We start from the raw sequence: 15,365 nt of genomic DNA, 5'->3' as shown, positions 1-15,365 counted from the left end.
AAAAAGTTAGTAAGCAATCCAGCTAGAAATGCGTTAGATTTCCTTTTGTTTAAATAAGCTGTGCTGAATGGAATGTATATTCCTGTTTTTGTGTCTTTTTGTAACTTAAGGTTTTGCCTAGAGGGATTCTCTGTGTTTTGAATCTGATTACCCTGTAAGGTATTTCCCATCCTGATTTTACAGAGGTGATTCTTTTACCTTTTCTTTAATTAAAATTTCTTCTTTTAAGATCCCGATTGCTTTTTCATTGTTCTTAAGATCCAAGGTTTTGGGTCTGTGTTCACCTATGCAAATTGGTGAGGACTTCTATCAAGCTTTCCCCAGAAAGGGGGTGTAGGGCTTGGGAGGATATTTTGCGGGGAAGACGTCTCCAAGTGGTCTCTTTCCCTGTTCTTTGTTTAACACGCTTGGTGGTGGCAGCATAGGGTTCAAGGACAAGGCAAAATTTGTACCTTGAGGAAGTTTTTAACCTAAGCTGGTAATAATAAGCTTAGGGGGTGTTTCATGCAGGTCCCCACATCTGTACCCTAGAGTTCAGAGTGGGGAAGGAACCCTGACATTAATTTGTTAGTCTCTAAGGTGCCACAAGTACTCCTTTTCTTTTTGCGGATACAGACTAACACAGTTGCTAAACTGAAACCTCACATTTTTGAGTGACTTTAAGTCTTGTCAAGGCTTGAGATTGATAGACCTGGAAGCTTAATGCCTCCCTTTTCTCTGTTCACTGAACAGATCCAGAATGGGTAGCAGCAATGCACTTTCCCTGCATCGCCATATAAATGTGCCTTTTTTCTATTCTTTTGGCTAATCCATTGCTATTAGCTTTGGAGAAAGCTATTTGTTAAAAACAGTTTGTGTTTGGCTATGTGGCAGATTTGGAGGTGCCAATCCCTTTTGTTTTATAATTTGAGTTTTATTTTATTATTTTAATTTCTAGAAACTGGTGCCCAAATAACCTGAGAGCTCAGCAATTCAGGCAGGGTTAACATGAGTTCTCTCCTGGCTTGCTGTGTTACCCAAATCTGATTGAAGGACAAGGATTCCAAAAGCTTGTCCAGCTGTGGTTTTATAATGACACCATTAGGTTTTGCTCCATAATCAAGGCCCCTAAAAGTCTGTGTAGCTCCAGGCTTAGTATCTGCGACAAGGTTAACTGAAATCTGCAGCAAGGATAACTACTTTAGCAGATTGTATCAGCAGGAAATATTTAAACACTATTTAAAAGGATTTTAAATAAGCAGATTTTATTTAACACTACACTAATGCACTGCAACAGAAAATGATACAAGAGAGCTGCTACAAATAAACATAAATGCTTTCCTCCCCGGCCTCCGGATCTGTACAGTTAAGTCCAATGAATGGACTAGAGTCTTCCATTTGAAGTTGAAACACAGAAATGACAAAAAGAAAAGGAGTACTTGTGGCACCTTAGAGACTAACCAATTTATGCCACAAGTACTCCTTTTCTTTTTGCGAATACAGACTAACATGGCTGTTACTCTGAAACAGAAATGACAGACTCAGACAGTCCCAATTGCTCTTTGGTTTTGTGCCTGCTGAATCTGCATTCTGGGTCTGAAGAATTAATTACACTAGTACAGGTCATTGGCAATGTCAGTTCAGGTGTATCAAATGTGCTTTCTTATATATATATATATAGAGAGAGAGAGAGAGAGAGAGAGAGAGCGTTTAAGGGAAGCCTACTCTCCTTCCATAAACCTGGCGTAATCTGCCCTCTAGTGCTGGGTGCAGCAATAAAACTATTTTGGGTTTTTTTATAGTGCTCACCATAATGTTTAAGTATTTTGGCCCATATGAAACCTGCAGCAGGGATGATGCTCTTTTTGTACTGCTTTGGGAAGTATGTTGCTTGCTGTACTGCCTTATGATCTGGATGTGTCATTCAGTCATATGGGAATGGTGACTGTCAAACTGTGGTCCATTAGAGCAAGACCCTGAAAATGACAACGGGACTTCAGTTCCTATCTCTTGTGTGTAACATGGGTAGTAGTATTTCAGGTGAAGATAAATATTTTATTGCTCATGTTACTACAGCAGGTGCCAATACTTCCAGAACAAACTAGAGTCTTAAATTCACTAACTGGATGCCAATGTTATATTGATGTTGAATCACTCTTTGGAGTAGGTGAAACAGAAGACTTGGCTCCTTCGGATATTTATGTATATTATACTACATCTTTGAAGATAGGAAACAGTCCCACACTGGCTCCCACAGAAATACTACAGTATCTATCAATTGTAAGCTGTCAGGGCAAAGATTGTCTCTTCTATATTTCTACAGCACCCAGCGCAATGGGGCTCCAATCTTGACTGCAGTCTTTGGGTGATACCATGCTATTAAATATTTAATTAGAATAACCACCACAACAACAATCATATGATCTAACAGGCCTTTTCCTCTTTGTGATACCCTGCCTGGCAATCAAACTCTGCAGTTCAAATGTTTTCTGGATTTCCCTTCATTTAAGTCATGTTTAATTGTGCAGTAAATAAAGTGTTGACACAATTGTGACGGAGTCCTAATAATAAACGCAAAATCAGTCATTTTAAAATTATCTGTAGAATTATATAAGTGTGGAAAGGACAAAGAAAAGTTCAAAAGTGTTTCCTGAAGAAGTATGGCATTTGTGCCATCGCATATATTAAAGATACTGTTAATCATTGATTTCAAGAAAAGAATTCATATCAGTGTTGACTAATTTTGGGTGCTTCAGTTTCTGAACATCAGACATAGTGGGCCTGATTTTTAGAGATGTTAAACTCACCCCCCCATCCCTATTATTAATTATAGAATTTAACAAGTCTCCTCATTCTCTTCTCCAACTCTGATCCGTCTGGTCTTAAAATCTGCCTTTCAGCATTCAAGTTCAAGAACAACTTGAGCCTAGGGTTGCCAATTTTCTACTCACACAAAACTGAACACCCTCGTCCCACCCCTGCCCCACCCCCTCCATCCCCCACCCACACCCCCGGCGCTCGCTCTCCCCACCTTCACTCACTCACTCATTTTCACTGGGCTGGCTCAGGGGGGTGGGGTGCGGGAGGGGGTGAGGACGCTGCCTGGGGATGCAGGCTCTGGGGTGGGGCCAGGAGTAAGGGGTTTGGGGTTCAGAAGGGGGTTCCGGGCTGGAGTTGAGGGGTTCAGAGTATGGCAGGGGGCTGCAGGCTGAGGCGGGGGGGTTGGGATGCAGGGGGGTGTGAGGGCTCGGGATGAGGGGTTTGGGGTGTAGGAGGGTGCTCTGGGCTGGGATCGAGGGGTTCGGAGGGCGGGGGGGGAATCAGAGCTAGGGAGGGGGTTGGGGTGTGTGGGAGGGAAGGGGAAGGCCCCAGCTGGGGAAGTTGGGTTTGGGGTGCAGGAGGGTGCTCTGGGCTGGGACTGAGTGGGGAGGAGGAGGGGAGAGGTGGATCAGGGCTGGGGTACCTTGGGGCTCAGGACGGGGGCAGGTGTGCCAGCTCTGGGTGACACTTGGGGTAGGGGCAGCGCGCAGAGCCCCCTGGCTGCCCCTATGCATTGGAGCCTGAGGGGGACACGCTGCTGCTTCTGGGAGACGTGCTGCGCAGAGGCTAGCAGGAAGGCTGCCAGCCCCTCTGTGTGGTGCTGCCAACTGGACAGTCAATGGCCTGGTCAGTGGTGCTGACCAGGATCTCTTTTCAACTGGGTATTCCGGTCCAAAACCGGACATCTGGTCACCCTACTTGAGCCAGCCAAACTGTTACTTATTCCTACAGGCTAACTTCTTCTCTCTCTTTCTAAGGATTACCCTTGGTTTTATACTCCAGAGACTCTAAATGATCAAAATTGACATATCACAGACACCAGAAAAGATTATTAGTTATTATTATTTGAAATTTAGCTGTAGAAAGCTAGCGAATGTGAGCCAGATCTGCAGCTATTGTAAACTGGCACAGCTCTATTGAGCTAGCTGAAGATCTGGCCCTGTGATTTGTTTGGTGAAGTATCCCTTTCCTGAAATACTGCAAACACTATTCTTTCTTACTGTGTGGCAGAGAAAATAACAGTTTCAATCAGATGAGTATTAATAGGAATATTTTTCTTTTAAGGATTTATAGAGTCATTACTATATGCAAGAGAAATTAAATGAACCAAATTTGTTAGCAGTGTCAAGTATGCCTTACTGGAGAAAATGCAGACTTTTACATCCTCAGTGTGCTCAGTGCCAAAGTTGGAGATTACACTCTACATAGGGATGGAAATATAAACATTTTGTGTGTCATATATATCTACAAGTAATGTCTTTCTTGGCTTCACCAGGTTAGAAGATCAAATGTGTTTCGCTATAGAAAAGACGACTATTTTCACTTCAGGCTTTTACCAGAAACTTTTCTCACAAAGGTAGCCAACTGAGATGACACGGGAGGGAGAAATTTTGCTCATATTTTGACAATAAACCACCACTAGCAATCTCCTCGGAAAAGTTTGTGCTACATTATTATTTCTTTGCACATTATAAGCTCTGCTGGCAGCCATGCCTAGAGTTAAGGTTGTTTGACACTTTTCGTCATAAGACATAGTTTTCAGTTGTTTATAGTTTTGCCAAATTTAACCACTTGGGCTGAAACTTTCCATGCTGAGTGTCTGCCTTGAGTGGATTTAAAAAAAATGTTTTGGCTAAAATAGGTCAGCCATTCATGAGAATGATGTTAGAGAAAACCACATTGTTTTGCTAATTTGAAAAAAAATCTTACAAATGTTTCATTAAGAAGCTCTAGAGACTCCATGCTCTGGTGAGGGGTGTTTCCTGGGGGCCAAAGAGGTGCTTTTTGATGTCCGTAGGAAAATCCATCCAATTTGGGCAAATTATAGACCTCTGAAAAACCAGTATGCACATACTCAGTGGAAGCCAACAGCACTAACCTTCACACCCAAAGCAAAAAAAACAACAACCCCAAATAAAACAGGCAGGAGAGACAGACAGATACAACACTGGAGAGTTTCAGAATCGGGCTTTGAATCCTTTGATTTTATCACTGTACAGATATAGCCTTTGGAGAAGAAAGATTACTTTGTGGCACTTTGTAATGACCCCTCCAGCTACAAAGGAGCAGATTGCGGGCTCTGTAAGGAAACAAAGGCCCTTTTGCTTTAGCAACAAAAATGACATTTCTTTGATTAAAATTAGAGCCAAGCATAAATCTGGACTAGAAATCTGAATAGTCCTGAGCCAGAATGGCTTGGATTTCTGGTGACCCAAATCCCAACCTTCTGCCTGAGATCAGATTTCTTCCCCTGGGCTCCTTCCACATTTCCAGCACCTCAAGCAAAGTGAGAAATCAGCTGCATGATAAAGGTGGCACAGAAGCAAACAGTGATACATGTCATGTCCCATATGGTAAGAGAGAATAAGAAAGTGACTCATGTTCCACCAGTTCAGATGAGGAGACTATCAATCTCCTTCATTTCCATTTAATATCAATTAAAAAGCAAGAGATTTACAAGTATGGCGCACTCTTGGTGAGAAGCAGGGACCCCACTGGAAGAATCTTTATTGACCACTTATTGGGTCTTACTGAATGGGGCAATGGTAGGGGCTTCTGCATGGAAGAGGAGACCTATTTAGCCTACAGGCAGTGAACTGAGCTGGTCTGCCCTCTGAAAATTGTCTTTGACTCTATCAGAGTTGCAGTCAGCTAGGCCCATTTTGGTGAAACTGGGTCCTGCTGTCTCTGGGGAGATGTGGAGTTTCTCAGTAGACCTATCATTATATTTTCTACAGTAATCAAATTCAGGGACTGAAACTGTAAACCGTTGCCCATTTCAAAAAACAAATGGAAACCAAACTTACCTTAAGGTATTGAAATGTTCATATAAATGTTTGTGCCAGGAGCAGAAACAGAAATGCTATATTACCATGAGAAAGGTGGTTCTTGCGTTATTTCCAGATATGACCACAAAAACAAAGTATTAAAAATGTCATTAAAAGTCTGTTCTTTAGGCCAGTTTTACAGAACCGGGTCTGGCTGGAAAAGCCTCAGATAAGCATCCAACATTTTTGATGAGCCAAATATTGAGCCTTTTTAGAGTAGCCTACCCTTAATTGCTGGTAGGAAAATTATAAAAATTATCTTGACTGCAGTTTCAATAGATAACCCTTCATTAATCTTAGCTAGTAGTTATCAGTCACGATGTAATCTGATGTGTGCTTTTCAAAAAACCACCAGAATGGTGAACATATTCCAAAAGTGTTTTTCACACTTTTCAATTTATGACCATTTTGCAACTACATGCTACGGGGCAGAGCACGACCCTAGTAAAATCATCAGCACAAATCTTTCAATAATATTTAAGCACATGTATTTCTGCTTCCAAATTTTTAAAAATAATGTTATGGGACAGTAATAAGAGATTAATGGAGATCTTGAAAAAAAGATAAATGGTACTACAAGAATACCGGGAAAATGGGCGGAGGGAGGGGGGTGAAACTAATTGAACCTATATTTTTGATAAATATTTATTTTTTGCAGCAGAAAAATGCATACTAGTTTAAGCTGTCATTATGCTAACCTATATCCTATTTTTCATATTATTAGTAATATATAATGTGGTAGTTTATATTCAAAAATAAAACCAGAATGTATGTACCTCATGTATTTATCCAGAAATACAACAAGGTTACTATGGTTACAAAAAATCCATTACCTTTGAATACAGAATGAAAAAGTTTGACTTAAAGTGTGTGCTATTTATTATAGCAAACATCAACAGCCTTCAGGAGGTTTTCTAACTAGATTCATTTTTCAGTGTCAGAACTGACCCACCGCACTAGCAGCTTATGGCCTGTGCAAATAAAAAAAAATTGAACTATGCATTTTTAAAAATGTTTTGTACTAACTCAAAATGCAGGCCTTTGAGGTCTTATAGTATGCTAAGGTGTTATAGTAAAAAGAAAGTAAGACCCTGACCCTCCTCTATCCTGGGTAGATTCCAATTTTAAAATTTTTCTTGGTTTTACACCTATCTACAAACATGTACAAAACTGTGACTGGCCTAGACTATTCCTTTTGCTGCACAAGGCTACACATAGTTCATTATTTTTATTGTATGATAATCCTGAATGAATGATTTGTGATACCTTGATAAAACATAAGGTTAAAGTGAAAATAAGATGTCACATGACTGTACATCAATACAAACAGCCAATGAGGGTCATGGAGCTGCTATGTAATAATCTAAGAATGCAGATATGTAACATAGATATTGAGATAGACCTTACAAATTATATTGGAGGAAGTGAAATGTTTATTATATGCTCAAATTCAATGGGGACTGTGCAGGAAAGCAACACAGATAAGGCCATCCAGGCACACCTTTGAAAGACAGTGGGGAAAACTAGTAGCTTGGGGGATCTCACCTCCTATCTCCAAAAAGTTTCAAGCCTCGTTTTGCCAAAGCTGAAAGTTACCGGATCAAAGGACTATAAAAAGTTAAAAGGTGACGTGATTTCTGTAAAGGGGGGGGTGACAAAAGGACTGAGCAAGATTTAAAGACTCCCCGAGGCAGGGAGGGAGTATACTCGTTTGTGAATTAAATGAAGAGATGATCACCCAGACAGAGAGAGGCTCTGTGGAGGAGTCTATAAGGAAGCTAGATCTACCAGGATCACCATGTGGAAAATGGCTAGATATCCTGTAAGCTTGATATGTATTTGGTCTGTTTTATTATTACAAGATCTGTTTCTCTCTTAAATTCTTTTGTTCTAATAAATACTTTGCTATAAGAAGGGTGTCTGGTCACTGCTGTCATTGCTCCTGAAGGGAAGAGAACTGCAGGCTCCAAAGATACATCAGGCCTGCTGAGGCAATCACAGTTAGGACTTCGGGATGGCAGTTCACAATGCATACCTAGAGCAGAAGAACCACGTGCTTTCACCCCAACACAGGTGACAGCTACAGGCCTGAGAACTGAAAGGAGGGTGCATTTGACGAGAAAAAGGAAGGGTTAGCTGTGCAGGTAGCCCAATGACTGTGACATACCCATCTTAGGAGTCACAACTATATAACTCACCTTTGACAATGTATTTAGTTCCATTTCCAGTGTAGATTGATACAGCATCCATGTATAAAGCATACTGTGTTATAATACCATTTGGTCTCTTTGGAGGACTCCAACTCAATAGTAAAGAAGTTGGAAAGGATACAGCTGCAGGTGGTTGTACGTCTTCAGGGGCTGGAAAATATTATAAATAAATAAATAAATACACGTTGTGTATACATAACTATATATTGTAATGTTTTGGGCCAGCCACACAGACCCCTGCAGAAGTCACAGAGGTCAACAAATCCCGTAACTTCTGTGATAACCAGGGAGCCTTAATTATTATATTATTATGCACATGTAACTTTAATTCTGGTGTTTCCTAACTTCTGAGAGCTTGACTTTGCAACAGTAATAGCGCTCTTTTAATGTAGTTTGTGTGTATATAGTAAACTAGAGGTTGGCAATGGCTAATAGTTATGGGTATGCCTACACAGCTCATGGCAGCAAGTCTCCTCACCCAGGCTGACAGATTTGGGTTTCCAGGGCTTGTGCTAGCACTCTAAAAATAGCTGTGTAGAACAGCTCTTTCAAGTTGTGGCTTGTGTTGGAGCTCGGGCTTTGAAGTCCACCTCCCTCCCTAGGCTTCAGAGTCTGAGTGCTGGTTTACACTATGGGGGGGAGGGGAAGGTTTGAGCTAAGTTATGCAACTTCAGCTACATGAATAATGTAGCTGATCTCGACATACTTACATCTACTTACCATGGTGTCTTCACTGCGGTGTGTCAATGGGAGACACTCTCCCGTTGATTCCCCTTGCACTTTTAGTTGAGGTGGAGTACCGGAGTTGATGCTAGAGTGATCAGCGGTCGATTTATCGTGTCTATACTAGAAACGATAAATCGACCCCCCCGCTGGATCGATCGCTGCCCATTGATCCGGCCGGTAGTGTAGACAAGCCCGGAGTTCCAGCCCAAGCTACAACTTCCAAGAGCTATCCACACAGCTATTTGTGGAATGCTAGCCCAAGTCTCTCAACCTGGGCTGGGAGGCTCACTGCCATAGCATGAATAGACATACTCTCAAAGGACCAGTTCTGCCTCTCCTACAGTGAGTTAAACCTTAACTCCACAGCAATACCTTTGAATATCATAAGGGTGGCAGAACTGGGGCCTTACTCACTCTGGCAGGAATATCTGGTAATTTACAAGCTCTATTTTGGCAATTTAAAACAATAACCAGCAGTGGCTGGCAATATGCAAACAATATAAAGTAATGAATGTTTCAATTGGGAAAAAGGGATAGCTGGAAAATATGATTGATGCCTGTCTTCTGTATCATCAAATTATTATTATGAGAATGCACCAAAATACCCAAAAATAGAAACTCTACACATTGACTGTGTGTTCAGTCCTTCAAAGAGATAAAACACATGTTCCTCATGGCCTTATTGAATTTCTCTGTGGAGAAAAAAGAATCTATTCTTATGTAAACCTTCCCCATGTGAAAGTATATCCTCAGAAATGAGCATTTTTTTCTGAATCACATAGAATTCCTGTATTAGCTAGTACATTTACTAAGATGAGCAAATAAGAAAAATAATTGTAAGGAAACTTGTAATATACAATAAAGCAAAGATATGATAATATTGGATTTCCTTACATATGGCATTGTCTCCATTAACAGTTTTTTTTCCAGAGGAAGCCCACAAGTAATGTAATTGTCATTGACAATGAAATGTGTAATAAGTTATGAATTCACTAAAATATCAGTTTGTGTATTTAACAATATCCTACAAAACTATAATTGGACTTAAGGATTTAGAACTGGATTGATACTCATAGTAGATATCAAACGATTGACATAAAAACAATGCTCAAATAATTACAGGTGGCAAAACCCCTCAGGATAAGCCTAGCAAACCTGCTTATTTTGGTAAAATTTTCTTTCATTGTAAACATTTAGCCTACAGGCTATTTGAAGTTCCATCATACGTTTCAAATTTGATGAATCTTCATGGGACATCACTAGCTGATTCATGTGTCCTATGACTCAGAGCAATGGAAGAGAAAGAGAATATTTTTTCTCATGGTGAAGCCATCTCACTCTCCCACCATTTGTAGTCTAGCTGACCATGACACAGTAATGGGGAAATAGTAAAAAGTTTAGGGTGAGATTTTCAAAAGCTCTCAGCATTTGCCGTAGCTCACGAAAGCTCATGCTCAAATAAATTGGTTAGTCTCTAAGGTGCCACAAGTACTCCTTTTCTTTTTGCGAATACAGACTAACACGGCTGTTACTCTGAAATCTGATCCCCCTGAAGTTCACAGTAAAACCCACAGAGACCTCTGTGGGAGCAGAGTTGCAACAGCACTAAGAGCCTTTAAAAATACCACCAGCCTAATTTAGGTTTGGTTCAGTTTAATGCTTACCCAAAGCTTTGACTAACTTTTTGATTCTGCAAAATTAGGCTAGAAATCTCAGAAGGATGACCTTTCTCAGGATAGTCCTGGACTGACTGAAAATCAGAATGGGTATTTGAAAATCTCAGAAACAAAATTAAAGGAAAATTATATCCTTACACAGAACAACTCCACTGAAGTCAATGGGAGTTCTTGTCAAGCACCTGATGACAAATTTATGCCTTTAGAACATAAGAATGGCCATACTGGGCCAGACTAACGGTGCATATAGCCCAGTATCCTGTCTTCTGATAGTGGCCAATGCCAGGTGCTTCAGAGGGAATGAACAGAACAGGGCAATTATTGAGTGATCCATCCCCTGTTGTCCCCTCCCAGCTTCTGGCAGTTAGAGGCTTAGGACACTCAGAGCATGGGGTTTCATCCCTGACCATCTTAGCTTATAGGCATTGATGAACCTATTCTCCATGGACTTATCTAATTCTTTTTGAACCTTCACAATATCCCATGGCAATGAGTTCCAAAAGTTGACTGTTTATTATGTGAAGAAGAGGAAGTTACTCACCTTGTGCAGTAACAATGGTTCTTCAAGATGTGTGTCGCTATGGGTGCTCCATTGTAGGTTTGCTTGCGTCCCTGCACTGCTGATCAGAGAACTTCGGTAGCAGTGTCCGTTAGGCCCTCACATGCATGGTCTCTCCTCATGCCCCGGCACATGGCTAACCACTGCACACAGGCTCATCCTCCTCAGTTCCTTCTCTACCACAGAGTCATTGACAAGAACTGAAGTAGAGGGGAGGAAGGTGGCTTGTGGAGCACCCATAGGAACACACATCTCAAAGAAACATTGTTACTACACAAGTTGAGTAACTTCCTCTTCTTCTTCAAGTAGTATCCCTACGGGGTGCTCCACTGTAGGCAACTCCCGAGCAGTATCCCTGCTGGAGACTGGGGCTTCGGAGTCGAGTCAGTTACAGACGACAGTACTGTGGAGCCAAAGATGGCATCAGAGGTGGAGTCCCCAGGAATCGCATAACGTTCTGCGAAGGTATGGACAGATTTCTGTTGTGGGGACATTATTGAGGAAGGCGACAGATGAGATCAACCTTGTGGAGTGTGCGAGAATATCATCTGGAGGTGTCATGTTGTGAACCTGATAACATTGTCTAATGCAGTTTGAGACCCACGTGGAAAGTCTCTGGGCTGATATTGCCGAGCCCTTGGATCTTTCTGCAGTAGAAAGGAAAAGCCTAGGAGACTTCCTAAAAGTCTTCACCCTATCCAGGTAAAAGGCCCGGGAGCTCCTAACATCTTGCGTGTGCAGTATAGCCTCCCTGTTATCATGGTGCGGCTCAGGGTAAAAAGTTGGAAGGTGGATCATTTGGTTAATGTGAAAAGGGGTGGTCACCTTAGGAGTGAATTTCAGGTGTGGCCTGAGCGTGACCTTGTCCCGAAAGAATACCATGTAGGGAAGATGTGCCATCAGAGCTGCTATTTCCCCTATTCTCCTAGCCACGGTGATTGCCACCAGGAAGACTGTTTTCACTGACAGGTGTGTAAGTGAACAGTCGTGGGTTTCAAGGGAGGTCTAGTCAGGCTTTTCAACACTAGATTTAGATCCCATGTAGGGGTGGGATGTCAGGGTTGTGTAAAAAGGTTTACTATACCCCTGAGGAATCATTTTGTGGTTGGGTGTGATAGCTTTGAGTAGCCCTCTGCTTGTTGGTGGAAGGCTATTATAGCCACTAAGAGAACTTTGATTGAACTGAGAGATAGTCCCCATTTTTTTAAGAGTCAGTGCACAGTCTAGGATCTTTAGAAGAGTAGTGGATGTTGGAGAAATTTGTTGAGAATTACACCAAGCCTGAAATCTGGATAATTTTTGGGGGGCAAATACAGTATGTTGTGGATTTTCTACTATGTAATAATACCTCTTGTACCTCCTCCGAGCAGGAACTCTCTGTGCATTTGAAACATGAAGGAGCCAAGCCTTGATGCAGAGAATCCCAAGGTTGGGATGTAGAGTACATCCTTCATTCTATGAGGGGAGGTATGGAGTGGACTGGAGAGAGATCGGTGGGCATGTCGTGAGCTGTGACAGGTAAGGGTGACAATTCTGTCTCAGCCGGTGGGAAAGCAATCAGTATGACATGTGCACCTTCTCATTTTATTTTTAATAGGACTTTTGATAGTATGGGAAATGGAGGAAAGGCATAGAGAAGGTCCCTGTCCCAGGGAAGAAGGAGATCATTGCCCAGGGAATGATGCCCCATCCCTGCTCTGAAGCAGTTACATGGACATTTCTTTTTCAATAAAGTGGTGAACAGGTCTGTGATCAGTGTCCACCACCATCTGAATAGGCTGTGAAGCACTGCTGGGTGCATCGCCCCTTCATGGTCATGTGGGAACCTGTGACCGAGACTGTCCGCTATTGAGTTTTGTGTGGCCGGAAGGTGGGCTGCTGATAGTGTAATGTGAGAGATGCACCAGTTCCATAACGTTAGTGCTTCTGCACAGAGGGAGGGTGATCTGGCTCCTACCTGTCGATTTATGCAGTACATGCATGCTATGTTGTCTATTAGGACTCTCGTGTGTGTTCCCTTGATCAGCAGGAGGAAGTGGGTGCAGGCATTGCTGACCGCCCTGAGCTCGAGGAGGTTGGTGTGGAGGCATATCTCCATGGACAACCATTTGCCTTGTGTTGTAAGGTTGTTTAGATGAGTGCCCCATCCTATGAGGGATGCGTCAGTGGTGAGAAGTACCAACAGGGAAGTTTACAAAAAGGGGATCCCTTTGCAAATATTTCCTATTTTTTTCCACCAGGGAGTTTTTTACCTTGGTGGACAGTGACAGAGGTTTATCTAGTCCGTTTCTGTTTAGTCTGTAGACTGAGCTGAATCACATCTGGAAACACTGCATGTGAAGCCTGGAATGAGGTATTACCACTGTGTCAGCTGCCATATCCCCCAAAAGTTGGAGGCAGTGTCTGAGTGATATTTGGGGGCTGTTTTGTATTGTCTCAATGAGCATAGCTCAGTAGAGGAACCTGTGCTGAGGTAGGAGAGCTTTGGCCTGTAATAAGATGAGATCAGCCATTATGAATTCCAGGCGTTGTTCCGGGATGAAGGTTGATTTCTGGGTGTTGATCTGTAGGCCGAGTTCTGTGAATAAGTCTACAGCAGTTTTGGTAGATTATAGATTTCTAATGAGTGGAGAATGGCCCTGAAATCTTTAAGGGTATAGAGAGATGCCTCAGTATTCTCCACAAACAGCTCAGTGCCTTCAAAGCGAAGGTCTTCAAGAGTTGTCTGCACCCCTTTAGGGAAAGTTGTAACCATGACACACATTGCATGACCACTGTCGCTGTATTGGCCACATCGAGGACTGATTGGAGAGTTGTTTTGGCTACTAGCTGCCCTTCCTGGATGATAGCATAGAATTGGTCGCACAGTGACTCTGGGAGCTGATCAATAAAGCTGTGAGTTCTGAATAGTTGACAGTCATACTTCGCTGTTAAGGCTTGATAGTTTGTGATTCAAAATTGCAATGTGGCTGAAGAGCAGGGCCGGCCCACAACATTTTGGCACCTGAGGTGGGGAGCTCAAACACCACACCCCCTCACTTGGGCCAAAACTTTGAAAGGTTTCAGTTCTGCCTTCTTCCTGTTCTACTACCTGTTCAACTACCTGCCCCCAAAAAGGAGAACTAACAACTTAAAATGCCTTGTTCAAAAATTTTAAGTAACACTTAACTTTCAAATGCCTGAACAGCAAATGTAACTTTTCTTGTCTGCTTAGTAAACACTGGCATTTTTATCTGTTTGAATAATCAAAGTGGTGCTTTCCATGCCTTCTTGGTTGCAAAGATTTGAACTGCTTCCTGCTGAAGGTCCACAACAGTCTGGGCCAGCTCATGCTCTACTGAGATGGTTGCAAGGCCAACCAGCCTCTCCTGTGTCATTGTGGAGCATAGATGTGTTTTTATTAACTTCAGTTTGGAGAAGCTGCATTCTCCACTGGCAACTGTTACAGGAAGTGTTAGAAGTATGCGCAGAGCAACAAAAGCATTTGGAAAGAGGGTGGTCATCTTCTTTGTGCACATATATTCCAGAAGAGCCTCCAGCAGGAGTTGATCTTGCTGAAATGTATCTTGAAAGGGCTTTCAGTTCATCACCTAAATCACTCGCATCAATATCGCGCATGTCATCATGTGTCAACACTGTCTCTAGTGCCCTGCGTTGCTGGTGTAGGTCTTCTTCAGGTATAGTGAGGAGTTTTGGAATATCATACAACATCCCAAATATATTGCTGTGTTCCTTGAGCTGCATGAAACGTTCTTCAGCTGACTGTATTGCACAATCTAGCACATGGTTAAAGAATTCAACTTTGAATTATTGTTTGGGGTCTCTTATGGGATTATCCTGTGCCTCGTAATCAAAATGTCTTCTTCTTCAGGGACTCTTGTATTCTTGAATGGGTGGGAAAATAGCTTCAGTGTGAAGTTCCTCTGCCAACTTCTCTGCACTCTTCAGAACGTTTTGAAATCCCTCATCTGATCAGTAAGACTGCAGGTATGACTTTGCTTTGTCCAGTTGTTCCATTGCTCCAGATATATCAAGGTCAACACCTAGGAGCCTCTTGCTTACAACATTTATTTCAAACACTATGTCATGCCACAACACTAAGCCACACAGAAATTTGAAGTTATGTATGTTTCTGGTGATTCCATTTCCCCATGCCACTGTTCTTCCACGAACAGTTCCTGTCATAGCATTATCCTCCCTAATGGCATTATCTATCTTCCCAATTTGGTGTTTGATAGGCTTTATTGCCTCCACTCGACTTTCTCATCGTGTGGCACTCAGTGGTTTCAGTGTCAGAGAGGATGTTCCCAGATGTTCCTTCAAAATTTGCCATTGATGAGTTGATGCA

General features: G+C 42.2%; 1 protein-coding gene across 2 annotated transcripts in view; it reads right to left on the bottom strand.

Annotated features, from left to right (window-relative positions):
- USH2A (usherin) overlaps positions 1-15,365 on the bottom strand; it is a gene marked incomplete at its 5' end in the record, with an annotated part of 586,511 nt that overhangs the window by 293,968 nt on the left and 277,178 nt on the right. For both annotated transcript variants that reach the window (XM_084623291.1, XM_084623290.1), the window contains one exon: positions 8,045-8,206. In XM_084623291.1, the coding sequence (XP_084479417.1) occupies positions 8,045-8,206 (162 nt within the window). The remainder of the gene's footprint in view (positions 1-8,044; positions 8,207-15,365) is intronic.

The sequence above is a fragment of the Lepidochelys olivacea genome, assembly GCF_965140295.1.
Source record: "Lepidochelys olivacea isolate rLepOli2 genome assembly, chromosome: 3".
Lineage (NCBI taxonomy): Eukaryota > Metazoa > Chordata > Testudines > Cheloniidae > Lepidochelys > Lepidochelys olivacea.
The sequence above is the reverse complement of the archived record's forward strand: the minus strand, read 5'-3'. Positions and strand labels throughout refer to the sequence as shown.